This window comes from Xenopus laevis, chromosome 1L (genome assembly GCF_017654675.1).
Source record: "Xenopus laevis strain J_2021 chromosome 1L, Xenopus_laevis_v10.1, whole genome shotgun sequence".
Lineage (NCBI taxonomy): Eukaryota > Metazoa > Chordata > Amphibia > Anura > Pipidae > Xenopus > Xenopus laevis.
Window position 1 is genome coordinate 209,213,910 of NC_054371.1, and position 27,400 is coordinate 209,241,309.

At 41.0% G+C, this 27,400-nt stretch overlaps 1 protein-coding gene across 2 annotated transcripts in view; it reads right to left on the minus strand.

The window, feature by feature from the left end:
• Positions 1–2,843: 2,843 nt before the first annotated feature.
• The window catches only part of snx18.L (sorting nexin 18 L homeolog), a 32,401-nt gene continuing 7,844 nt past the window's right edge, over positions 2,844–27,400 (minus strand). The window contains 2 exon segments of one of the 2 annotated variants that reach the window (NM_001093350.1): positions 2,844–3,052; positions 3,238–3,793. In NM_001093350.1, the coding sequence (NP_001086819.1) occupies positions 3,540–3,793 (254 nt within the window). In that variant the 3' untranslated portion in view covers positions 2,844–3,052; positions 3,238–3,539. 2 annotated transcript variants of the gene reach the window in all.

Here is a 27,400-nt window from a genome sequence, read left to right on the forward strand (position 1 = left end):
TCTCAGTGGGACTAATTTTACTATTGAGTGTTGTTCTTAGATCTACCAGGCAGCTGTTATCTTGTGTTAGGAAACTGCTATTTTGTTACCTTCCCATTGTTCTTTTGTTAGGCTGCCGGGGGGGGGATGATATCACTCTAATTTGCAGTACAGCAGTAAAGAGTGACTGAAGTTTATCAGAGCACAAGTCACATGACTGGGGGCAGCTGGGAAACTAACAATATGTCTAGCCCCATGTCAGATTTCAAAATTAAATATAGAAAATCTGTTTGCTCTTTTGAAAAATGGATTCCAGTGCAGAATTCTGCTGAAGCAGCACTAACAGATTTGTTTTGAAAAAAACATGTTTTCCCATGACGTTATCCCTTTAAGGCCCACACCTATAGAATGATCACAAAGGAGCAGATCACACACTGCAATAGGAAGACTTTAGGCTTGACTCCAATGTTTTATAGTTGGGGGAATACTTCCCCTTTAATACGTAGAGAAAACCTGTACAACAGTTCTACTGTGAGACGGACTCTGGATGGAGAGGTAATATAGCAGAGCATATTGTACATAGGCTGTAGTGCAGTTCTAACCCTGCCTGGGCCTGCAATTTAACCCATAGCAAGCTGAGAGTCACTCCGCACTGCATTATTGAAAAGTCTTGCCCCCTCAGACAGGCCCATGAGTATGTGGCAGAATTTAGCAACTCAATCAGAAAAGCAGCCAATTAATACATTTAGAAAATACTTTATAAAGAGCAAGTAGAACTTTCAATAAACTGATGTAAATACTGTAACCACCGGTGTAGATTTTCCTCTTCCATAACTTTTTCAGTCTGCTCGCTGATCCCAGTATTGGTATTTATTACGCATCGTTTTATTCAGGCACTGTTGTATGCCCCCCCTATTCCGACAGTCAATTGCCTAGTTGCTAGGGATAGTGTACCATAGATACAAGATAGCAATTTAAATCTCACAATACAAAGCAAGCACTATTTCGTAACAGCTACAGAATAATGACTGTCATCTCCCTTTGTTGTTCACCTTTAAATTAACTTTTAGTATGAGGTAGAGAGTGATATTCTGAGGCAACTTGCAATTGGTTTTCATTTTTTATTTGTGTTTTTTTTTAGTTATTTAGCTTTTTATTCACCAGCTCTCCAGTTTGCAATTTCAGCAATCTGTTTGCTAGGGTCCAAATTACCCTAGCAGCCATGCACTGATTTGAATAAGAGACTGGAATACGAATAGGAGAGGCCTGAATAGAAAGAGGAGTAATAAAAAGTAACAATAACAACAGATTTGTAGCCTTACAGAGCTTTTGTTTTTTAAACGGGGTCAGTGACCCCCATTTGAAATCTGGAAAGAATCATAAGAAGAATCTAAATTGCTCAAAAGCTATAAAAAAAAAAAAAAATGAAAACCAATTGAATAGTTGCTTACAATTGGCCATTCTAGAACATACTAAAAGTATGTAACTAAAATAAAAACTGGGTAAATGGCTGTGCAAAATAAAAAATGTTTCTAATAATAATAAAGTTAGTTAGGCAAAAATGTAATGTATAAATGCTGGAGTGACTGGATGTGTAACATAATAGCCAGAACACTACTTCCTGCTTTTCAGCTCTCTTGGTTTACACTGATTGGTTACCTTGGTTTACCAAGCAGTAACCAATCAAAGACTTGAGGGGGGGGGCACATATTTCATATCTGTTGCTTTTGAATCTGAGCTGAATGCTGAGGATCAATTACAAACTCACTGAACAGTTATGTACCATGTGCCCCCCCCTTCAAGTCACTGACTAACTCAGAGTTAGAGAGCTGAAAAGCAGGAAGTAGTGTTCTGACTATTATGTTAGACATTCAGTCACTCCAGCCTTTATACATTACATTTATGGCTAATTAACTATATTTGAAACATTATTTATTTTGCACAATCTATTTAGTTTTTATTTACACACTGAACTGTTCCTTTAAAGGAGAATTCAACCCGTAGTTTAAAAAAACCCTCCCCCCCCCCAGCCTACCTGCCCCCACGCATATGCCCCTAATTTTTTACTCACCCCTCCGTGAAGATTCTGGCCTTGGAGTTCACGGCAGCCATCTTCTTCTTCACCGGTAATCATGCACAGGTTGAGTAAATTTCCGGTCACGAACAACTGCGCATGCCCTGAAAGTCTCAGAAATTTCGGAAATTACGGCGCATGCGCAGTGGTTCGGGACCGGAAATTTACTCCAACTGTGCATGTGCCGAAACTTCTGAAAAAGACTAAAGAAAGAAGATGGCTGCCGTGAACGCCCGTGGCCTGAATCTGCATGGAGGGGTGAGTAAAAAATTAAGGGCGTTTGCCCAGGGCGGCAGGTAGGCTGGGGGGGGGAAAAAGGGTCTACCCAGGGTAGGGTTTTTTTTAAACTACGGGTTGAATTCTCCTTTAAAGGTGAACAACCTCTTTAAGGTCTTAAATGAATACTTTAGTTACTGTGAAGCCCTTTGTTTGCTCCAGAATTATGACTTCCAGCATGAAGGGATGCAGGGAGTTGTCTTGAGCAACAATCACTGGGCAGCAGACTGGACATCACTGGAGTAAAAAGAGAACAAGGCTTGTGCTTACATCTTCTTGTGCTATTTCACACAAAGGCTCTAATTCCACCTGGGTGAGACCAATGAGCAAGTGCCACCCCACTCTATATATAAAGAATCCCCCACCCGTCCACATACGTTCAGCGTTTCCCCCCTACTCCCAAGTACATAACACAGACCCACTGTATATGGATAAGAATAAAGGGAGTCACACTATCATTATGGAGGGGGGGAGATAACTTTCTCAGAGCTAACATATCAGAATATCAGATGCATTTTTCTTCACTGATAAAATATGAATTTATTGCTAAAAAAAAAAAAAAAAATACTCAGGAAGGCACAAGAGTTGAATAAGTTGCTCAAGTAGTTCTGTAAACAGAGGACTTGTTAAATCCACGTGTAAGAGTATAAAATAAAGCTTAACATGTTAATCACAGTCCAGGCCAAGTATGCACCATAATACATATATACATAAAGAGATTATATATATATATATGAGGACGGCTCAAGTGACTGGGCCGAAACGTTGAATAAACTACACTTTTTCTTCTTTATCCAAGTCCTATGTGTGCGGACCTTTTTTGACATTTACATAAGATTGTTTTTTTGTTCCAGCACTGAGGCATCCATTTTGTGCTCTGGGTGCACCGACCCCATGTTGTTTATATATATATATATATATATATAGTTTGTGTGTAAGGCAATGCTGCATACGTGGGACAGGTACAAGAGTAGTGTAGCATAGATAGTATTATTTAAATACAAATGTGCTATGTTGTGTGTGTTATGGAACTATACAGGATGGTTCCATATTTCCGTTTATCACAGTATACAAAAAAATAAATGTACGCCCATTCATGTACCAACCGCCAATTATTGGCAACAGGTTTTTCTGCCTCTTTCTTTAGGGGTGACTGTTACCCCCATAACTAGAGCAATCCCCGTGACTAGGAGACGAGTTCAGAGAGTCCCTAGGCCGCGTCGTATTGCTGTAGCGCCTCCTCCAGTTTTAGCGTCACTTTTTGAAAGAAGCGGATCTGTTGCTGCAAGAAATGCTGCATTTGTGACTTGAAGTCTCTGACGCGGATCTTGTGGAAGTGGTGGATCTCGGCCAGCGTGGCGTAGGAAATAACGTTACATCGATCCTGAATTTCACTGGATTTCTGCAGCTCCAGCTTCCCTTCTTCAACTTGCTTCTTGCTCTCTCGCACTTTGGTCAGAGCCCCTGGAAGAGAGGAGAAGCACTTTCTGTTAATAAAGGACCCGTGCAGCAGCAGCATGCAGTGCAACACAACAGTACAACATGGCTTAATGGAAATCTCTTTATAGAACACCCAATTGCATTTACTTCACAGTTGGTTGGGATAGATTTATTATTTGAGGCAGTGCTGTCCAAGTTCTGTGGTACCGAGGGCCAAAATTTTACTGGCCTATGTGGAGGAGGGCCGATAATGGACGTCAGTGTTGGCCACTCCCCCTTTTAAACCACACCCACTGTAAACCACACCCATATTACCACAAGAACTTTTAAGATCGTATCCACATTAACGGTGGTAGCACACCAAAAAACCAAATGGCTGGTGCTCATTGCAGTGAAATCCCTCATCACTCATATGTGAAAAATTGAAGTCATGTTAAAAAGATACCCTTAAATCCATATGCCTCATCCTGCCCTGTGGATAATACAACAACCCCCCAACACATGATTAAACACCTTAGGGGCCCTTAACAACAATTTCCAAATGCTAACAAACCCCTAACAGACTTACATCCACAGGTAGGGTAGGGCAAGCAGCAGTGGGCAAGCAGAGAATGGCACACACAGGGAGGCAGGGACGGGCCAAGGTATTTTTGCATCCTAGGCAAAGGCTTCAATCAGTGCCCCCCCCCCTTGTCCTGCATTACCATTTGCCACCTTACCAGTCATATAGCCCCCTGTACCTGTACCAGCACCTATCATATTGCCTCCATTTGTATCTATGCCAATGGCAGTCAATCCCTCAGATTGCCCCCAGACCCCAATCTGTACCTGTGTCAGCATAAGACAAAACATCCATCATATTTTTACCCTCAATCTGTACCTATGCCAGCGGCAACCAAATGAATCCATCATATTGCCCCAATTTGTATCTGTTCCAGCAGTAGCCAAAAAGCCATCATATTGCCCTCACACATCTGTGTACCTGTGCCAGCAGCAGCCAATCCCTTATATTGCCCACAATCTGTACCTGTGCCAGCATCAGCCTAAAAATCCACACTATTGCCTCCATATATGTACTTGTGCCAGCAGCAGCCAAATATCCATCATATCATCGGTTTACCTGTGCAAGTAGCAGCCAAGATATTGCCCACAAATATGTACCTGTGCCAGCAGCTGCCAAAAGGGAGCTGGGAGTGATTCTGTCTGGAACAGGGGGTTTATAAAGTTGAAAAACTATTAAAGGCCAAGCAAATCAGGGTTTAAAAAAGAAAGAAAGGAAATTCCCCTTAAAAGTGTGCCCCGTCCATGATTGCGCCCTAGGTGGGCGCCTACTCTGCCTGCCCCTAGTTCCAGCCCTGCAGGGAGGTAAGGCAGAACAGAGAAGGATACAGGGAAAGTCTAATATGTACTACATACAGTGACACAGTGCTGGTGATCTATTAGCATTTTGAATAAAGTGTGAACAGGTGAACAATGTGGGCAGTTTCAGTCTGGGTCTCAGGTAGAACAGTACAGGGCTTTTGGATATAAACAATAGAGGTGTCACAGTTGTGAACAATACAGGGGGATCACAGGTGTGATACAGGGGATTAGAGTCTGAATTTGAGGTTTAAACAATGCAGGGTGCAGTTTATCTCTACAGTGATACCTTTTAAATTTTACATATGGTAAACAGACACAGCATCTGGGGGGCCAAAGAAGGGGGGGTCACGGGCCGTATGCCCTGATTTGCTCTTTTGTGGCATTAAGGAAATAACTTTCTCACTGGTCAAAAAAACACCCTCAATCCTCAAGGTCCTATTGAGGATAATGCAAAGTCAAAGGAATAAATTATAGGTGTATTTTAAGACCAATGTATTCAAAAATGTATATCATTTATTTATCAAACAGAATTCTTAAAAACTGGCGGCCAGGAAACACAAATAGATAATCAGTAAAATTACATAAAAACAATTAAATCAGGTGGGTGGTTGCTCGCTTAAATTTTAATAATACAACATATACTCCTTGGTTATGATAGGTGCTTGCCCCAATTATGAAATAGTTAGGAAGGCTGTGAGTTAGTTCTCCAACTTAGAAAAGTTTTTTTGTGTTTAGGGTGTGAGTTATAGTTCTCCAATTCAGTAAATCAATATAGGGAAGGTACTTCTCTCATTGGATTATCAAGATAATTTGTAAAAGGCTGTAGATGAAAAACGGGTTTCCAAAAGGATTTGCTGGGGCGTCCCCCACTCTTTTTTTTTTTTTTTTTTTTTTTTTTATTTATTTACTACAGGTATGGGATCCATTATCCAAAAAAAGTTATCCAGAAAGCTCTGAATTACAGAAAGGCCATCTCCCATAGACTCCATTTACTCCATTTTATCTGTAATAATAAAACAGTAGCTTGTACTTGATCCCAATTAAGATATAATTAATCCTTATTGGAAGTAAAACAATCCTATCGGTTTAATGTCTAAAGATTTTTTTTAGCAGATTTAAGGTATGGAGATCGAAATTACAAAGAAAGATCTGTAATCTGGAAATCCCCAGGTCCTGAGCATTCTGGATAGCAGGTCCCATAAATGTATTACTTTTTATAAATATTCAGGCCCTCTCTGATTGATCTGCCGGCCTCCCAATCAATCCACTGCCTGGTTGCTAAGGTAAAGGGGGATCCTAGCAACTAGATAGCTGTCTTCATTTCATACTACACAGCTGATGAATAAATAAAAAGCTTCATTGTTCCAAAAACACAAAGAAAAAAAAGGGAAGACTAATTGCAAACGGTCTCAGAATATTCATCGACATCAAAATAAAAACAAATGCAAAGGTGAACCACCCTTCCCTTACTGAAAACCAGAGTGTCTGTGTGTGTGTGTGTGTTTCTGTGTGTGTGTGTGTTTCTTGCTGTGTGTGTGTGTGTGTGTGTTTCTTGCTGTGTGTGTGTGTGTGTGTGTTTCTTGCTGTGTGTGTGTGTGTGTGTGTTTCTTGCTGTGTGTGTGTGTGTGTGTGTTTCTTGCTGTGTGTGTGTGTGTGTGTGTGTTTCTTGCTGTGTGTGTGTGTTTCTTGCTGTGTGTGTGTGTGTGTGTGTGTGTTTCTTGCTGTGTGTGTTAGTGTTTCTTGCTGTGTGTATGTGTTTCTGTCTGTGTCTGTCAATAAATGACACATTTTAGACTTGTGACAGACTTATAGCACATATAGAATTAGACAGAGTGATAGAAAAACAAAGCAGAAAAAAAAACAGATATTTTAAATGTGCACAAATTAAAGGCATATAGCATTCCATAATAACATTAAGTTATGTAAGTTTTTTAAAAAAAGAAAACTTCAAATTGGGTTGGGAAAAAAAGGGGGTGACCAGATTTTGTTGATTCTCGGATTTAAAACTCCCTCGTGGGCAGGGGCATAACTACAGAGGAAGCAGACCCTGCGGCTGCAGGAGGGGACCAGGAGTTATAGGGGTCCCATGAGACCCTAATTCATATACAGTTTGGTAAAACAGGTCCAACCCCTAGACATTTGCGGGGTTGCTGTGGGGCCCAGTTATATCTAGTTACACCACTGTCGTGGGCCCTTGACTTCACTAGGCAAATGAGACGACTGATTAAGTGACTGACTAAAAACAGACACTCAGGGCCACTCTGGTTACTAAGGGTTAGGGGCCTGTATACACCTGGTGTAGCAATGTGAACATGGCAGCGCTCATCACTAAACCACTAATGATAAGTGACACTTGTGATACAGTGACGAGGCTGAAGGGCACTGGAGAATAAAATAGTGAAGTACAAACACATCCCATGAGAGGAGGCAATACTTGTATATAAACAAAGAGCTGTGTAGGTGTTTGTGGTGCAACGGCTTGTTTAACACACAGGGGCACATTTATCAAGGGTCGAATTGAAAAATCTAATTTTTAAATTCGAATTTTGAGCTAATTTTAGTGTATGTAGACTAGGGAATAGTCCAAATTCGATTTGAATTTGAAAAAAATTAAAGTATCGAAATTTATCATGTACGGTCTCTGCCGAATTGCTGTTTTAGCCTGTGGTGGACCTCCTAGAACCTACTTGGAGTCATTTGGTGAATACAAGCCTATTCACTCGAATTTAAAAAAAAATTTGATTTTTTTTTAATACATTTCGGTTGGTCCCTTTTTATTCGAATTTCGAGTTGATGGGAGTTTTCGACCCTTGATAAATCTGCCCCCCACAGTGTAATGACTGCACTGCATTCTGGGAATATACCTTTCTTTGTTAGAATGGGTAAGACTGACACCAGAAACATATACGAGTATGGGGTCTGTTATCTAGAATACTCAGGGTTTTCCAGATAACGGATCTTTGCATAATTTGGATCTTAACACCTTAAGTTTAATAGAATATCATGTAAACATTAAATAAACCCAATAGGCTGGTTTTGCTTCTAATAAGGATTAATTATAGCTTAGTTGGGATCAAGTACAAGCAACCGTTTTATTATGAGGGAGAAAAAGCAGCAGAATTTGTTGAGGTCATGTCTAGTAGATTTCAGCACAATCTGATCAACGCTGGAGTCTCTTGAAAATTGCCACTAGATAAAATATATTTAAGCTTTGTCTTTAACAGTGTAAACCAACTTTTATAGAGGATCTAAAAACCCTGAGCACTTCTGCAATTAATATTCTTTTTTGCATTTGAAGCAGAGAAATTTGCAGTTTTAGCTTGCTAATACCAGGCCTTCAGCTTAGCAGCTCTCTTTCAGAGTTGAAGAGCCAACGACCCTTATGGTAGAACTACACAGGCGTTTGAAATCTGATTCCTTCCGTTCTGATGCGAGGAAGCGCATGCGTTACGCCTAATGCACTGAATCTAAGGTAATAGGAATGACGGACGAGCATGCATCAGTCGGGTCGGATGCATGCTGCGACAACTTGTTAATTACCTTAGATTCGGTGCATTAGGCGTAACGCATGCGCTTCCTCGCATCAGAACGGAAGGAATCAGATTTCAAATGCCTGTGTAGTTCTACCATAAGGGTCGTCGGCTCTTCAACACATGCGCTTCCTCGCATCAGTACGGAAGGTATCTGATTTAAAACGCCCATGTAGTTCTACCCGAGCTGTCTATGTGCCACCTGAATAAGGGTAACTGGGGGTCATTCATAAACTCCGGATAAATTTGCACCTATGAAATGACCCATGGCAACCAATTACATTTTTGCTTTCGTGGTTCAACCTGCAGCTGGCTGAGAAGTCAATCCCTAACTGGACACATTGGTTCACGGTAGTGATGAGCGGGCCGAACGAATACCGCGGGTCAGGCAGTTTCGGGTTGACCTTGCATGCTTCCTTACGGGTTCCGACTTCAGGGTTCGTCTTTTTTAGATGCTGCGCCTGCTCGCCCGTCCCTTTTGTGACATCATCTGCAGGGCGGGTGGGGGAAATCCCGACTCGCATATCACTACTTCACAGGGCAGAAAACCATAGCAACCAGTGTTTATGAATGAGTTCCACTGATATTAACTCTGAAAGATGGCTGCTGAGCTGAAGGCCTGGTATTAGCAGGCTTAAACTGAATATATCCAAAAAGCACTAGAAAATGTAAGCTGCAAAAGTGCTTCTGAGTTTAGATCCTCTTTATCAGACCCACCACTGGTTGAAATAGTACAGCATTTTCTTAGCTGTCACCATCAGAAAACCGGCAGTGGCGGGGCCAACCCCCACTATACAATTTTGGAGGATTCCTTCCCATGAGTCCACATACATTACTCTACGCACAAATGTATCTGCCATCACAAGTGCAACATAAAAGGGACATATCCCAATACAGGCGCAGGTTGTTCTAGGTTATTAGTTGTACTGAAAGACCCAGGAAAACATGTTTATTTGGCTTTGTGACTGTGGTGTGAATTATAAAGTGGGAGCCACACAGCTGAACAAACAGCCGACCTGTCAGTGTCTTGTGGAAAGCCCAGGTTAAAAGTAATGACTTATTTCTATGTCTCAGTCCTTCGTTTTCTCACCCCTATGGTTTCTACTGTACAAATAATTGCAATTTCCTGTTTAAGAACTTAAAGGAACAGTAACATCAAAAAATAAAATTGTTTTAAAGTATTACAAATATAATACAGTGTTGCCCTGCACTGGTAAAACTGGTTTGTTTGCTTCAGAAACACTACTATAGTTTATATAAATAAGCTGCTGTGTAGCAATGGGGGCAGCCATTTAAAGAAAAAAAAAAAAGGCTCAGGTTACACAGCAGATAAGCTCTGTAGAACATATTGTTATCTGTTATCCACTATTTAACCTGTGCCATATAACCTTTTTACAATTTCTGCCATTGCTACACAGCAGCTTATTTATATAAACAATAGTAGTGTTTCTGAAGCAAACACATCAGTTTTACCAGTGCAGGGCAACATTACATGATCTTTTCATTACTTTAAAACACTTAAATTTTTTGGTGTTACTGTTCCTTTAATTCATTTTCCCTACAAGCGAACTAAACATAATTATTGAGGCATGCTGTCCTGAAGAGATGCTTCTCTATTCCGGAAGCTTTGGATCGTCACAAGTAAAACATATTACTCGCGGCAATTGCAGGAAAATGCAGTCCTTTGTATTTTGCTGCAATTAAACCTGAACTGAAAGGCATTTTCAGGAGATTTCAGAATCTCTGTGTGAGCCATTGCCCTATTTTATAGCCTTACAATAGCGCTCCAGGGATGTTCCCTGTTCTGCCAAGCAGCAGGAGAGAACAGTCCCATGGAAATGTATGAAAGAAAGCAACTTATTTTCCAAAGAAAAGTACATGTTCAGGTCACTTTTCTAATAAGGGAAAAGTGTTGGATTTGTGAATGTTACTATCCTTTTATTTAGGAGCAACTTAAAGGGATTCGGTTATGATTTTTATGGTGTAGTTTTTATTTCTAAATTACACTGTTAACACTGCAAATAATTCACTCTACTATATAATGTTTTATTCCTATACCAGCAAGTGTATTTTTTTTAGTTGTAATATTGGTGTGTAGGTGCATCTCAGGTCATTTTTTCTGATCATCTGCTTTCAGAAATAGCCAGCACTTTAGGATGTAACTGCTTTCTGGCATGCTGTTGTTTCTCCTACTCAATGTAACAATGTGTCACAGTGGGACCTGGATTTTACTATTTAGTGCTGTTCTTATATCTACCAGGGAGCTGTTATCTTGTGTTAGGGAGCTGTTATCTGGTTACCTTCCCACTGTTCTGTAGTTACGCTGCTGGGGGGAAAGGAAGGGGGGTGATATCACTCCAACTTGCAGTACAGCAGTAAAGAGTGACTGAAGTTTATCAGAGCACAAGTCACATGACTGGGGCAGCTGGGAAACTGACAATATGTCTAGCCCCATGTCAGTTTTCAAAATTAAATGCCTAATTTGTTAGAATTTAAAGGCTGGGCAAAATCCCTGGATGGTAACTTTTGTTGTATGTCTTTATGTACAGGTATGAGACCTATTGTCCAGAATGCTCAGGACCTGGGGGTTTCCATATAACAGATCTTTCCATAATTCGTATCTTCATACCTTAAGTTTACTAGAAAATCATGTAAGTTCTTTCCTGCTTGCTGCAGGAATAATTGCTGAACAAAACTGTCGGGGGACAATGGGAATTCTAGTTCTGCACCAGCTGGAGTGAAAAGTTTCCTTTTCACTTTATGTGGCCTCATGGGATGTCGCCTGATGCCTGGGCTGCTCCATTCAGCCGAGTGCATGGGACTGTGGTCAATAGCATCAAGAAAAGTGTTAAGCCATGATGTACGCTGTAGTATTTGATTTGTGCAGGAGAAATGCAACCGGGGATGAAGCAATCAGCAGAATGGGGAACTGCTCTGCACATACAGTCATAGCTCTTGTTACACAAAGCTGAAGGTCTCAGCAACAGCTCGTATTCATTCACTTGAAACATGAACAGGAAACTGTTTTTGGGACCAGTTTCCCAATATAGTCCTGGCAGATTATCAATAACTGGTAACCATGAGGGGCATTTGTACTGGGTAATGCACCAGATGATCCCATTTATTTTCCCCCCATCACTGTTATTTAGATGAGAACTAAATCCTCTCTGGAGCTAGCACTGTCAGCTCTCCTCCCTTTTGGCAGCACAGATATGAGTGTAATGGGATCAGGGGAAACCCAAGTGCATCATGTCAGCTCCATGTCTGGGGACCACATGGACCCTGATTGGTGCTGAGTAAGCACAGGCACAATACAATGAGATCCAACCTCCTCTCTCTATACTACCACCACCTCAGCACAAGCACACGAGTATTACAGCTAAGGAACCGGTCTTTTAAAGGAGAACTAAACCCTAAAAATGAATAGGGCTAAAAATTCCATATTTTATATATTGGACTTATTGCACCAGCCTTAAGTTTCAGCTTCTCAATAGCAGCAATGATCCCGGACACTCACATGCTCAGTGGGCTCTGAGCAGCTGTTGTGAAGCTAAGCTTAGGTGTCATCGTAAATTATCAAGCAGAAAATTAGGTTGATCTGTAAAATAAGCTGATGCTAAAGGGCTGATTATTAAATTCAGCACTGGTTTCTGAGCTGCCATGTAGTAATTATCTGTATTAATTACTAATCAGCCTTATATTATGACATTTCTATTCTATGTGTATTGTATATTGTGAGTGGGTCCCTAAGCTCAGTAAGTGACAGCAGCACAGAGCATGTGCAGTGAATCAGCAAGAAAGAAGATGGGGAGCTACTGGGGCATCTTTGGAGACGCAGATCTTTACTGCTAAAGGACTGTGGTTGCCTTAGGCTGGTACAGAAGTCCAAAACATAATGTACAACATTTCAAGCCTACTTTTTAAGTTAAGCTTTAGTTCTCCTTTAAAGGGGATCTTCAGGCAAAATAAAAATGAAAGTCAAATTGTTCAAGGTGCTTGTGAGCACTTTAACATAACTCCAGTGGTGTAGACAGATGCCGCGGGCAGCACCAAGGAGTCCATTCCATACACATTTATTTGTTTATTGGACATAGTTGTAAATTAATGAAATAATACTGTTCTAAAAGACTATTATGGAACAGTTACATATACAGCCTGTGTGACACAAATTTGCCTTGTGCGGTTTAAAGAAACGTGTTCATATATGAGAGAATTCTGGCTTTCCTGACTTTCACTCACACCAACGCCCTAAACAAATCATTACACAAACACCTGGAAAATCATAGAAATAACACAGCAATCTGACTTCTGTGATTGGATGCTAGACGCTTGTGATTTCTGTGATTGGATGCTAGACCCTTGTGATTTCTGTGATTGGATGCTAGACGCTTGTGACTTCTGTGATTGGATGCTAGATGCCTGTGACTTCTGTGATTGGATGCTAGACGCCTGTAACTTCTGTGATTACATGCTAGATGCCTGTGACTTCTGTGATTGGATGCTAGATGCCTGTAACTTCTGTGATTGGATGCTAGACGCCTGTAACGTCTGTGATTACATGCTAGATGCCTGTGACTTCTGTGATTGGATGCTAGATGCCTGTAACTTCTGTGATTGGATGCTAGACGCTTGTGACTTCTGTGATTGAATGCTAGATGCTTGAGAGTTGTGTGACTGGGGGCTACTAGCTTGAAAGTTGTGTGATTGGATGCTAGATGCTTGAAAGTTGTGTGATTGGATGCTAGACGCTTGAGAGTTGTGTGACTGGGGGCTACAAGTTTGTGACTTCTGTGATTGTATGCTACAGGCTTGAGAGTTGTGTGACTGGGGGCTACACGCTTGAGAGTTGTGTGACTGGGGACTACACGCTTGAGAGTTGTGTGTCTGGGGGCTACATGCTTGAAAGTTGTGTGATTGGATGTGATTGGATGCTAGACGCTTGAGAGTTGTGTGACAGGGGGCTACAAGCTTGTGACTTCTGTGATTGTATGCTACAGGCTTGAGAGTTGTGTGACTGGGGGCTACACGCTTGAGAGTTGTGTGACTGGGGGCTACACGCTTGAAAGTTGTGTGATTGGATGTGATTGGATGCTAGACGCTTGAGAGTTGTGTGACAGGGGGCTACAAGCTTGTGACTTCTGTGATTGTATGCTACAGGCTTGAGAGTTGTGTGACTGGGGGCTACACGCTTGAAAATTGTGTGACTGGATGTGATTGGATGTTAGACGCTTGAAAGTTGTGTGATTGGATGTGACTGGGGGCTACACGCTTGAAAGTTGTGTGATTGGATGCTAGACGCTTGAGAGTTGTGTGACAGGGGGCTACAAGCTTGTGACTTCTGTGATTGTATGCTACACGCTTGAGAGTTGTGTGACTGGGGGCTACACGCTTGAAAATTGTGTGATTGGATGTGATTGGATGCTAGACACTTGAAAGTTGTGTGATTGGATGTGATTGGATGCTAGACGCTTGAGAGTTGTGTGACAGGGGGCTACAAGCTTGTGACTTCTGTGATTGTATGCTACAGGCTTGAGAGTTGTGTGACTGGGGGCTACACGTTTGAAAATTGTGTGATTGGATGTGATTGGATGTTAGACGCTTGCAAGTTGTGTGATTGGATGTGACTGGGGGCTACACGCTTGAAAGTTGTGTGATTGGATGCTAGACGCTTGAGAGTTGTGTGACAGGGGGCTACAAGCTTGTGACTTCTGTGATTGTATGCTACAGGCTTGAGAGTTGTGTGACTGGGGGCTACACGCTTGAAAATTGTGTGATTGGATGTGATTGGATGCTAGACACTTGAAAGTTGTGTGATTGGATGTGATTGGATGCTAGACGCTTGAGAGTTGTGTGACAGGGGGCTGGATGTTGGTGACTTGTATGACTGGAACTGGATGCTTGTGCAACTGGGTGCTAAGTGTACTGGGTGTGTGTGTGACAGGGAGCGGAGGTTCGTGACAATTTCTGCAGTGAAGTCACTTTTCACCCACGCCAGTAAGAGACCTCAGAATGATTGTTACGCCCCCGCACAGTGTGTCAGAAGGAATGTGTAGCTGTGGTACACTTTGTCATGGGCCAGAATAGTCTGTACCCTACACAAATAACAATTGCAACACTTTCTCGCTTTCATAGAATTTAAAGAATTCTTTGTTTTATTAGCAGTTACTTGAGGGAAGAAAATGTTCTTTGAAAAGCAAATTTCATATGTGTTCATGGAAGCGACTCATGACTTCCTAATGTAACCTTCGAATTTGTCTTATTTGAGCCATCAGCAGTGAGGCGCCAATTAAACGGTCACAGCAACGACACGTGGACTTCATACTTCTTGGTGTGGGGACTGAATGTTTCACAAACTATTGGATCTATGTGCAGTCTAATCACCTTGTTTCTTATGCAGGCTCCACTTTTGCACATTTATGTGTATGAATTTGCCAATTTCAATCTGTTAAGCGTCAGTAGGAGAGAAGGAAACAACAGCTTTTAGTGATACGAGCTCTCCTGTGACACACGCCTAACAGGTTATTTTTAATTCCAGGTACCTGTATATAAAAAAAGAAGTATGACTTGGCAAATCTGTGTGTGTGGGAATATGAGGAAAGCATGTATAAATGTGAAATGGAAGAGCAAACACTGCAGCTATAATGACAGCAGCTCAGTGAGGTAAATAGTCATATCTAATTCATGGGTGGAAAATATCCCCAGCCCTGGAGGGGAAACACCTGGGGAGAAAGAATTAAATGTAGAAATATACCAAATGCGCATAAGAAATCCATCCCTGTGTTGCTAACCCTGTAATGAAACAAGGTTTTATTTCTTCATGTATTTGAAATTATATATATATATATATATATATATATATATATATATATATATATATATATATATATATATATATATATATATATATATATATATATATATATATATATATATATATATATATATATATATGTGTGCAAAGGGCTCAAGTGTGCAATTTCTGCACATGTAATTTTACTTCCCCTTTACTCTCACAGCATGCAATGTAAAGTCAGTGTGACTGCCAGTAGCTTGATAGGCAAAAGGCCTGTGTTGTGGATTCTACGTTGTGTTGTTATATTGTGTGTTCTTAAAATGCATAGTAAGGGCAAAGATACAACCCAGAGCCAAATGCATACCGCAGGCCCTACAGAACTACATTTCCCAGCATCCCCCAAACAGCCAAGAGGAGCTGCACTTCAACAACAACACTTTTAACTGTGAGGGGGCAGATCATACATTTCCTGACCTGCCCTTTACCCAACCAGGGCCCGAACTGAACCAAGTTTGAAAAGGAGCGTTATGGGGTTGTTCACCTTCTAACACTTTTTCAGTTCATTTGGTTTCAGACAGTTCACCAGAAATGAAGACTATTTCCAATTACTTTATATTTTCTATGTGTGACCGTTTTTGCAATTTTATCACCTTCTAAAGCAGCTCTGGGAGGGGGGGTCGCCGACTCTCTAAACGGATACATTAGTTGATACATTTCTTATCCCTGAGTTTCATTAAAGGCAGCTGTTTGATACAATAGTTGATAATAGTCCAGAGAAACTGCTGAGAAATGTATCAACTAAATGTTTTTGAACTGTAGCAGTTCATCTGCACCTGAATTAATGAGCTGCCAGGCTGAAACTCCAGAGACATTTATATTTCTGGTGAACAATCTGAAAACAATTGAACTGAAAAAAAGTGTTTGGAAGGTGACCAACCCATTTAAGAAGACCCCCCCTTTTCCCTTTTATAACTAAAGAAATACACCATGCTAAAATCCATGCAGAACTATTAGCTCTATTAGTTATATTCCAAAAGCATAAAGGTGTCAATTGGCAGCCTATTAAAGCATAAGGAAAGGTTAATACTAAGTAAGCCTTATCAGAAAGGTCCACCTAAAATACCCGTAAACCCTCAAAGTAATGCTGCTCTAAAGCTGGCCACAGACGCATAGATCCGATTGTACGAATCAACGTACGATCAGACTTCCCCATCTCCCGACCTGCCACTGACCATTCCGATCAAATAAAGTACAAAAGAACAGATCAGCCGATGTTTTGCCCCTGACGGCAATCGTACGAAAGTTATGTCCGACCAAAGCTGGTGACAGTCTCCCTCTGAAAGTCGTACGATCGGCAATACATGCTGAGAAATTACCCGCAGCCGACAGAAATCTTTCAACCTGTTTGATTGACCAAACGACCGATCTCTGCCGGACGAAAAATGTCGGGATTCTCCACACATGGTACAAAAATCGCACAAATCCTCGATTCGTACGATAAGATCCCACTCTTCCCCCCTTCCCTTCTTTGCTGTAATCTGAGCCCAGAGCTATAAGTGAACAAGGAGAGACTCAGGCAGGAAGTGATGTCACACCAAGCTAATATGGCAGCTGCTATCCTAAACAACAGAGAGCTTCTAGAGCTTTTTACTCAGGTATGGTAAAACATTCAACAGAATAAATATAGCATTCTAGCTTGCACTATTGCAGCTAATCTATTGTCAATAAATTGTCAATAAACTGCCCCTGCAACGTTCCTTCTCCGTTATATACATAGATGGAAGAACTGCACTATGTAGCTACATCGATTGCTATTTAGCCCTGCAGCAAGCACATTTTATATGAATCTGGTTATAAAAAAAAAAATAACCCAGCACCTTAAATTATGCATATATTATAATATATCCCAATACAAAGAAAAGTGCAGTGTGCAGGGGCCCATAGCAATCAATGGATATATATCATTATAGAAAAACCATCAAGATCAATGGCCCACTGGTAGAATGGATATCAGTCTGAATAGGTAACAGCAAGAAAGTAACCATTCATTTTACCAATTGTGAGCTTTACTTGCCCTTTGCTAGGAGGAATGCTACTTGCATGCCAGAACAGTGCAGGGCTTATCTACCCATTCAAGGCTCAGTGAGTCTAAAAAGGATCCAGTTTGCTATGAAGAAATGAAAGGACAGAAGAATACATTAGTGAGATGCACAACATTGAATCCAACTGCTGAGAGCTGAGACACAGGGCAGGGGGTCCCCCAGATATGAGTTTATACCCCAATTGTACTTGCTTTGGGACTGGTCAGAAATATATTTTATATATTCACAACTATACATTAAAAGGCCCCATGTTCTTCCCATTGTGCTATTTAGGCCTAGTTCTTACTCACTTTGTTTTCTCCGGTGATAACAACAATGTTCTATGGAAAACATGACTAACTGGGGGTCCCCAACAACCACAGATGTGTTTGTACAATATGATTTTAATATCAGATAATATGAAAGCATTGCTGTAATGATTTGGTCAAAGCAGAAGCCCTTGATAGGTCTTGCATACAGCACCCCAACATCAGAGTTTGTTTTGTCTTATGGGAGACCCTGCATAGAGGGGATACTTGCCGTGAAAATGAAATCGGATGGAGAAAAAAATGCTGAATAACAATCACAAGATGGGTTAAAATAAATATTGCATGTTACTGAAAAGCAAACGCTAGAGTACTAAGGTATTTCACGATTTACAAGCAAGTGGCCAGTGATTCAGCAGTAATAGCCAGCCAAACAAAGTGTGTGACAGAGAAGCAGAACGTGACACACACACACACACACCTTTAGGATTTATTGTTACATATATTGGACTCACACGAGAAACACTGCTCATTTCTACTGGCCGCGGAAAGCACAGAGACGCTACTCAAAGATGTAATTCTGCTCATCAGCACAAACAAGTCGCGTATGAACTGTGCATGTAACAACAATCTTATTCCCCAAGTGATCAACAAAGATGGAGAATCCTCAATGGTTATTAGGGATTCATCAAATACAGGATTCGGCCAAATCCTTGTGCTGTCTGAATCTAATCCGAATCCTAATTTGCATATGCAAATTATGGGGAGTAGCGGGAAAACCACGTGATTTTTCGTCACAAAACAAGGAAGCAAAAAAAAAAATTTCCCCACTTTTTCACATGCAAATTAGGATTTGGATTCGGTCAAATCTTTCTCGAAGGATGCGGCCAAATCCCAAATAGTGGATTCCGTGTATCCCTAATGGTTATTACCTCCACCTCATCTTAAAGGAGAACCAAACCCTTAAAAAAAAAACCCTACTCCCCTACATAGACCCCCCTCCATCCTCCTCCCCCGGACAAATGCCCCTAACTCTTTACTTACCCCTCGGTGCAGATTCTGTCCAGCGGAATTCACGGACGGCCATCTTCAGTGATCTTCGGAATGAGACCGCCGATACTGCAATTTTCGTGAGTTTCAGAAAATTGCTCCAACTGCACATGCACCACTTCGCCGGTTTTATTCCAAAGATTACCAAAGAGAAGAAGATGGCTGCCGTGAACTCCACTGGACAGAATCTGTACGGAGGGGTAATTAAAGAGTTAGGGCCGGGGGGGGGGGGAGGCAGCTAGGCTGGGGGGAGGGGGTCTATGTAGGGTAGGTTTTTTTTTTTTATTAAAAGTTTGTTTCTCCTTTAAGAGACAGAACCAGAAGCTGCGTATTACACACAAGGTAACAGAAACCTGACATGAACAAGGGCAATAAGCACGTGGGCAGAGCACATTGTCAGCTGATAAGCACCCATCAAGGGTGTCCCGTGGTGAGCTTTAAATCAATGTGAAGTGGCAACCGGGTGCTAAGCACAGAAGCACTGTACCTACTGCCAGTTTTAGAAGTGTCTATTTGGGGATGCTGGGAGACAAGGCTGGACACTCTGAATGGACAGAATTCCATTGACTCTCTCAAAATACCTTGTCTGGGTGCTCATTGTCTATTATAAAGTAAATATAAGAAAGCACTCACAGCTCCAACCATCATATATCAACGTGGAAAAGGTTTATTCCTCCAAATTCACATCTACGCATTCTGATCCACAGGGGGTTGTCATCATATATACAAAATACAAAAGCAAGACACACCTATTTAAACCCAAACACACCAATTAGTGCCGTGCACTTGTGATTACACCATGAACCATTCATACTAATATTAAACCTTACATTCCCAATCTAATATCAATGTGCAACAATTAAAAAATATTTTGCAAAACAATGGCTGGGCTCGCATCTTCGGAACAGAAGAAACAGCTAAATATTTCCTATCATCACGCAACTTTACAACTAAATTCATATGTATAAAATATTTAGCATTCACCTTTCAGTTAACTTTTAGTATGTTATAAAATGGCTAATTCTATTTTTTTTTTTTTTTTTAGTTTTTGAATTATTTGCAACCTTCTTCTGACTCTATCCATCTTTAAAATGGGAAGGTCGCTGACCCTATCTAAAAACAAATGCTCTGTAAGGCTACAAATGTATTGTTGTTGCTACTTTTTATTACTCATCTTCCTATTCAGATACTCTCCTATTCATATTCCACGCTCTTATTCAAATTAGTGCATGGTTGCTAGGGTAATTTGGGCACTAGCAACCAGATTGCTGAAATTGCAAACTGGAAAACTGCTGAATAAAAAGCTGAATAACTCAAAAACCACAAATAATAAAAAATGAAAACCAATTGCAAATTGTCTCAGAATATCACTCTCTACATCATACTAAACGTTAACTCAACGGTGAACAACCCCTTTTATATCTGAGGGATATTGTTATAAAAGAAAGTCTTGGCATCTGCATATTTCACTGCCCAATATAAAACTGTGATGTGTTTGCATTGCATCAGACAAATATTAAATTACTGCTGCTTAGGCAAGTTGGGTTTGGCCACAGTATAAGAGGTTTCTAAAGCAACTCTTGATGTAGCGGAAGCAACACATTTAACCCTTTCCCTGCCAGCCGTTTTGTCCTAGATGCGAACATCTACTGCCAAGCAGTTTTTAGATATTTTGCACTCTTTCACTTTAAGGGCCTTTCCTGGGGTGGTCTTTTAGTTAACCCAGGAAAACAATATATTGTTTTTTTCAGGACAACCTGAACTTTCACAATATGCAAGAATTTTGGTGTAATTCTACTTCTCTAAAAAAATATTGGATTCTAAGTGTCAAATAAAATGAAAAAAATCATGTTGCACGAAGAACAATCACATATATCAGAAACATCATTCATTTTACGTACGAGAACACAGCTGATTTAGAAAGGTCTATGTCTCCTGAACGCGACAATACCAAATATATATAGTTTTATGGAGATTTCTCACTTGTATAGCTCAAAATCTACAAGCAGTACACAACCAAATTTCCAAAGCAACACTCCCCAAACGGCATACTTTTGATTTCAAGGCCAAACATTCCACTAACAGTAGGTTTACCCAAGAAAACTACCCATTACTAGAAAGAACAGATTCTGGTGAATCAAAAATGGGTAGAAATATCTTTGTACTCCAAACCACCAAGTTGCAATTGTTTCCTAAAGTTATAGTGTTTTATAGAAATTGGTGAATTTTTTGAAAAATGACCTCAAAGCTTCCACTCTACAGCAACATATCTCCAACACATCATTAGGTATCAATGTAAAACACCCCAAATATAAAATCCTGGGTCCACTGAACAGTTTGATGCCCAATATGAATAGATGTACCCAAGCACGTGGCATAGGAGGCCCCAAAAGGAAGACCCCCCGTTTGTTCTGTAATTTCAGATACTGCAAAATCAACACATTTACATCGTTTTGGGGGGCGGCAAAGGTAGAAAACAGTACGTTCACCCCAGAAAACCATATATTTTCGGAAAGTACACATTCCCCTGAATCTAAATTGGGTATGCATGTCTTTCTACGCCAAAGTACCAAGCCGCAAATCATTCCTAAATTTGGTGATTTTGGGGACATTTCCAAAAATGACTTCAAAATTTCGACCCTGCAGCATCGTATTACCCACATACTTTTAGGTATCAAGACAAATCACCCCAAATATGAAAGCCTGGGGTCCTCTTAACAGTTTGATGCCCAATATGTATAGGTGTACCCAAGCACGTGGCGTATAGGGGCCCCAAAACGAAGACCCCCATATGGTCTGTCATTTCAGGTACTGCAAAATCAACACATTTACATTGTTTTGAGGGGGGCAAATGTAGAAAAAAGTAAGTTCACCCCAGAAAACCATATATTTTCGGAAAGTACACATTCCCACGGATCTAAATTGGGTATGCATGTCTTTGTACTCCAAAGTACCAAGCCGCAAACCATTCCTAAATTTGGTGATTTTGGGGACATTTCCAAAAATGACTTCAAAATTTCGACCCTGCAGCATCGTATTACCCACATACTTTTAGGTATCAAGACAAATCACCCCAAATATGAAAGCCTGGGGTCCTCTGAACAGTTTGATGCCCAATATGTATAGGTGTACCCAAGCACGTGGCATACAGGGGCCCCAAAAGGAAGACCCCCATATAGTCTGTCATTTCAGGTACTGCAAAATCAACACATTTACATCGTTAGGGGGGGGGCAAAAGTAGAAAACAGTAAGTTCACCCCAGAAAACCATATATTTTCGGAAAGTACACATTCCAACGAATCCAAATTGGGTATGCATGTCTTTCTACGCCAAAGTACCAAGCCGCAAACCATTCCTAAATTTGGTGCTTTAGGTGACATTTCCAAAAATCACCTCAAAATATCTACCCTGCAGCATCGTATTACCCACATACTTTTAGGTATCAAGACAAATCACCCCAAATATGAAAGCCTAGGGTCCTCTGAACAGTTTGATGCCCGATATGTATAGGTGTACCCAAGCACGTGGCATACAGGGGCCCCAAAAGGAAGACCCCCATATAGTCTGTCATTTCAGGTACTGCAAAATCAACACATTTACATCGATTTGGGGGGGGCAAAAGTAGAAAACAGTAAGTTCACCCCAGAAAACCATATATTTTCGGAAAGTACACATTCCAACGAATCCAAATTGGGTATGCATGTCTTTCTACGCCAAAGTACCAAGCCGCAAATCATTCCTAAATTTGGTGATTTAGGTGACATTTCCAAAAATCACCTCAAAATATCTACCCTGCAGCATCTTATTACACACATACTTTTAGGTATCAAGACAAATCACCCCAAATATGAAAGCCTAGGGTCCTCTGAACAGTTTGATGCCCAATATGTATAGGTGCACCCAAGCATGTGGCATATAGGGGCCCTAAAATGAAGACCCCCATATAGTCTGTCATTTCAGGTACTGCAAAATCAACACATTTACATCGATTTGGGGGGGGCAAAAGTAGAAAACAGTAAGTTCACCCCAGAAAACCATATATTTTCGGAAAGTACACATTCCAACGAATCCAAATTGGGTATGCATGTCTTTCTACGCCAAAGTACCAAGCCGCAAATCATTCCTAAATTTGGTGATTTAGGTGACATTTCCAAAAATCACCTCAAAATATCTACCCTGCAGCATCGTATTACACACATACTTTTAGGTATCAAGACAAATCACCCCAAATATGAAAGCCTAGGGTCCTCTGAACAGTTTGATGCCCAATATGTATAGGTGTACCCAAGCATGTGGCATATAGGGGCCCTAAAATGAAGACCCCCATATAGTCTGTCATTTCAGGTACTGCAAAATCAACACATTTACATCGATTTGGGGGGGGCAAAAGTAGAAAACAGTAAGTTCACCCCAGAAAACCATATATTTTCGGAAAGTACACATTCCAACGAATCCAAATTGGGTATGCATGTCTTTCTACGCCAAAGTACCAAGCCGCAAATCATTCCTAAATTTGGTGATTTAGGTGACATTTCCAAAAATCACCTCAAAATATCTACTCTGCAGCATCGTATTACCCACATACTTTTAGGTATCAAGAGAAATCATCCCAAATATGAAAGCCTAGGGTCCTCTGAACAGTTTGATGCCCAATATGTATAGGTGTACCCAAGCACGTGGCATATAGGGGCCCTAAAAGGAAGACCCCCCCTTGTATGTTCTGTCATTTCAGGTACTGCAAAATCAACACATTTACATCGTTTTGGGGGGGGCAAAGGTAGCAAAAAGTAAGTTCACCCCAGAAAACCATATATTTTCGGAAAGTACACATTCCCACGAATCTAAATTGGGTATGCATGTCTTTCTACTACAAAGTACCAAGCCGCAAACCATTCCTAAATTTGGTGATTTTGGGGACATTTCCAAAAATGACTTCAAAATTTCGACCCTGCAGCATCGTATTACCCACATACTTTTAGGTATCAAGACAAATCACCCCAAATATGAAAGCCTGGGGTCCTCTGAACAGTTTGATGCCCAATATGTATAGGTGTACCCAAGCACGTGGCGTATAGGGGCCCCAAAACGAAGACCCCCATATGGTCTGTCATTTCAGGTACTGCAAAATCAACACATTTACATTGTTTTGAGGGGGGAAAATGTAGAAAAAAGTAAGTTCACCCCAGAAAACCATATATTTTCGGAAAGTACACATTCCCACGGATCTAAATTGGGTATGCATGTCTTTGTACTCCAAAGTACCAAGCCGCAAACCATTCCTAAATTTGGTGATTTTGGGGACATTTCCAAAAATGACTTCAAAATTTCGACCCTGCAGCATTGTATTACCCACATACTTTTAGGTATCAAGACAAATCACCCCAAATATGAAAGCCTGGGGTCCTCTGAACAGTTTGATGCCCAATATGTATAGGTGTACCCAAGCACGTGGCGTATAGGGGCCCCAAAACAAAGACCCCCATATGGTCTGTCATTTCAGGTACTGCAAAATCAACACATTTACATTGTTTTGGGGGGGGCAAAGGTAGAAAAAAGTGCGTTCACCCCATAAAACCATATATTTTTGGAAAGTACACATTCCTGCGAATCCAAATTGGGTATGCATGTCTTTGTACTCCAAAGTACCAAGTCGCAAGCCTTTCCTAAATTTGGCGATAAAAGCAACTGTTTTTACATTTCTGAAAATCGCCTAAAAATATTGCAATTGGCCGCATTTATCTCACCCAATTTCTTACATACAATTGTAAAACACCATAAATATTGATGCCAAGGGTCTACTGAACAGTTTGATGCCCAATATGCATAGATATACCAAGGCAGCTGGCATGTGCGGACCCCAAATAAAAATAGTGAATATGAGTTTTCTCCGCTGCCCATTCGCCTTCTGTGAACATAGACCCTTGACTTCATATTATTTGCCTCAAGACCCTCCTAACAGCAATGACCCCCCAAAACCATACATTTTTGGAAAGTACACATTCTGCCGATTCCAACAAAGATAACGACGTCTTTCTACACGAAACTACCAAACTGCAAAGCTTTTCTAAACATATAGGTTTTTACAACATTTCTGAAAATCGCCTAAAAATGTTGCAGTTTGCCGCATTTATCGGACACAATGTTTTACGTACAAAGAAAAATCTCTCTAAATATGGACGTCAGAGGTCTAATAAATAGTTTGATGCCCAATATGTATAGATTTACCAAAGTATGTGTTGTGTATGGACCCCAAATGAAAAACGTAACTATGAATTTTCACGCTAGCCAACTAAGCTGCAGAAAAGAGAACCCTAACTGTACGTTATGTGCCGTAAGACCCCCAAACTGTAAAAAGACCCCCAGAAACCCATATATTTTTGGAAAGCACATATTTTGGCGGATCAAACTAAGTAAAATCTATCTTTCTATACCAAAGCACCAAACAGCAAAACGATACTAAAGATACATAGGGAACAATAATGCAGGGATAAAATTGCAATAAAACCACAAAAATAGCGTAAATCAATGAAATAACAAAATAATTGTTCTGACAGCGTAATTAGTGGCCGAAATCGATTATCCAATAGTCACGCTGCCAAAATAACACGTTTTTAGGCAAAAAAAACAAAAGATAACAGTATAATGAATTCGTAAAAAAAAAAAAAAACACCTGTTTGTGTATACATATTTGTGCACTAATAAAAGTTATCTGAGTGTGCAAATACATGTAAATAAGTGTAAATAAGTGTAAATAACTGTACAAAAGGGACCAAGTGTGCTAAAATTAAAAAAAAAAAATTTAAAAAAATTCCAATCTTTACTAAAATGCATAAATGTACTGTAAGTATGTGTAGGTGCAGGTAAGTGTGTAAAAAAACGTGCACTTACCGTTTTTGGAGCAGGAGAATCGCTGTCTTCTTTGGAGGAGTCCTGGCAGCGTGTCTGCAGAGTTGCTGCGCAGCAGGAAGTGCGTGGGCGGCTCTGCAGGCAGGAAGAAGGTGAGTGTAGTAGCAGACGCTCCATGCGATGCGTCTGCTACTTTGAAGTCGGATCTGCGACAATCGAGTCGCAGATCCGACTTGACAGCCCCCCAGCCTCGTTGCCTAGGGGGCTGTCTTCTCTCCCCACTCTCTGCGGAGGCGGCAAAAGCCGCCGAAGCAGAGAGAGCGCTCAGCTGCTAAAGAACGTACAATGTACGTTCTTGGCAGCCTGAGCATTTGCCTGCCAGCACGTACGCCGTACGTGCTTGGCAGGCAAAGGGTTAAATCAAGGGAAATATTTAGAGATTTAGAAGGAGGGTTTACCTGCTATTATATTCAATGAAGGGATAGAAGGCTGTAGGCACAGAACATTCCATAACTGAATAATTGCAGATTACCACAAATGGAGGCTGCATTCTGTATACACATCATCTGGGCCGTGCAATGGAAAATCTATGAACCAAGATGAACTATTGAGGATGGCTCTACTAATGTAATCTAATTGTGCAATTCCCACTATACACAATCTCACAGACATAGTCTTATAGCTCAGTGTATTTTTTAAAGGGGTTGTTTCAAACACTTTTTTCCAGTTCAGTTGCTTTCAGATTATTCACTTTTCCCAATTCCTTTCAATTTTTTAAAGTTTTTCCAAAATCTAAGTTTAATGTAGAGTCCTGCGCGGGTCCATTTTTTGGAACCTGTACCCGACCCTGCAACCAAACACGCAATTTGACCCACATGTAACCACACCCAACCCGCGCACTTGCTTCCTGGACCCGCAACATGACCTGCATAGCAGCCACGTCTGAAGCAGGCAAAGTGCAGCACTGCGGCAGTCGGTATGGAAGTGGTACAGTGACAGTGGTGGTACTAGGTGGGGAGTCTGCCCGTTGTGGATTCTGGCTGCAAGTTGTGCTGCCTGCACGGAGATCTGTGTGTGCGCAGCACACTAGTCAAACACTACAGCCCAGCGAGCCAAGAAATTCAGAGACGATGAGAAGTTAGTAGCGTGTTGTGACGTCACAACGCACTCTCGCGAGACTCACAGGAAGTAACGGCTGGTGCGCCTACCCTGCAGCATAACCATAAGAAGCAAGTAAGGGCAGAAATTTGAATGTAAAACTGCTCCCACATGAACTGGACCCGATCTAGGGGGCACAAAGAACAGGGAGTTGTCACCCGAAAAAAAACTGACCCACATTAAGGTTAGGCTATGATTTTCCGCAGACAATCTTGAAAGATATCAGGTATTCCGCGGGTACCCGACCCGATGCAGGACTCCGGTTTAATGTTCCTGTCTCTGGTGTTTCAGTCTGGTAGCTCAGTAATTCAGGTACAGACTCTAAACCGTTACAATTTTCTTCATTAGTTGATAAATTTCATCCGGGGAATATTAGCAACTATTGTATTAATACTAACGTTGCCTTTAATGAAACCCAGAGATTCTGCTCAGCAGGGACAAGATAAGAAATGTATCAATTTAGAACAGCTTAGAGAGTTGGCGACCCCCTCCTAGTGCTGCTTTAGAAGTTGGAAAATAACACTTTACATTACAATATCAGAAAA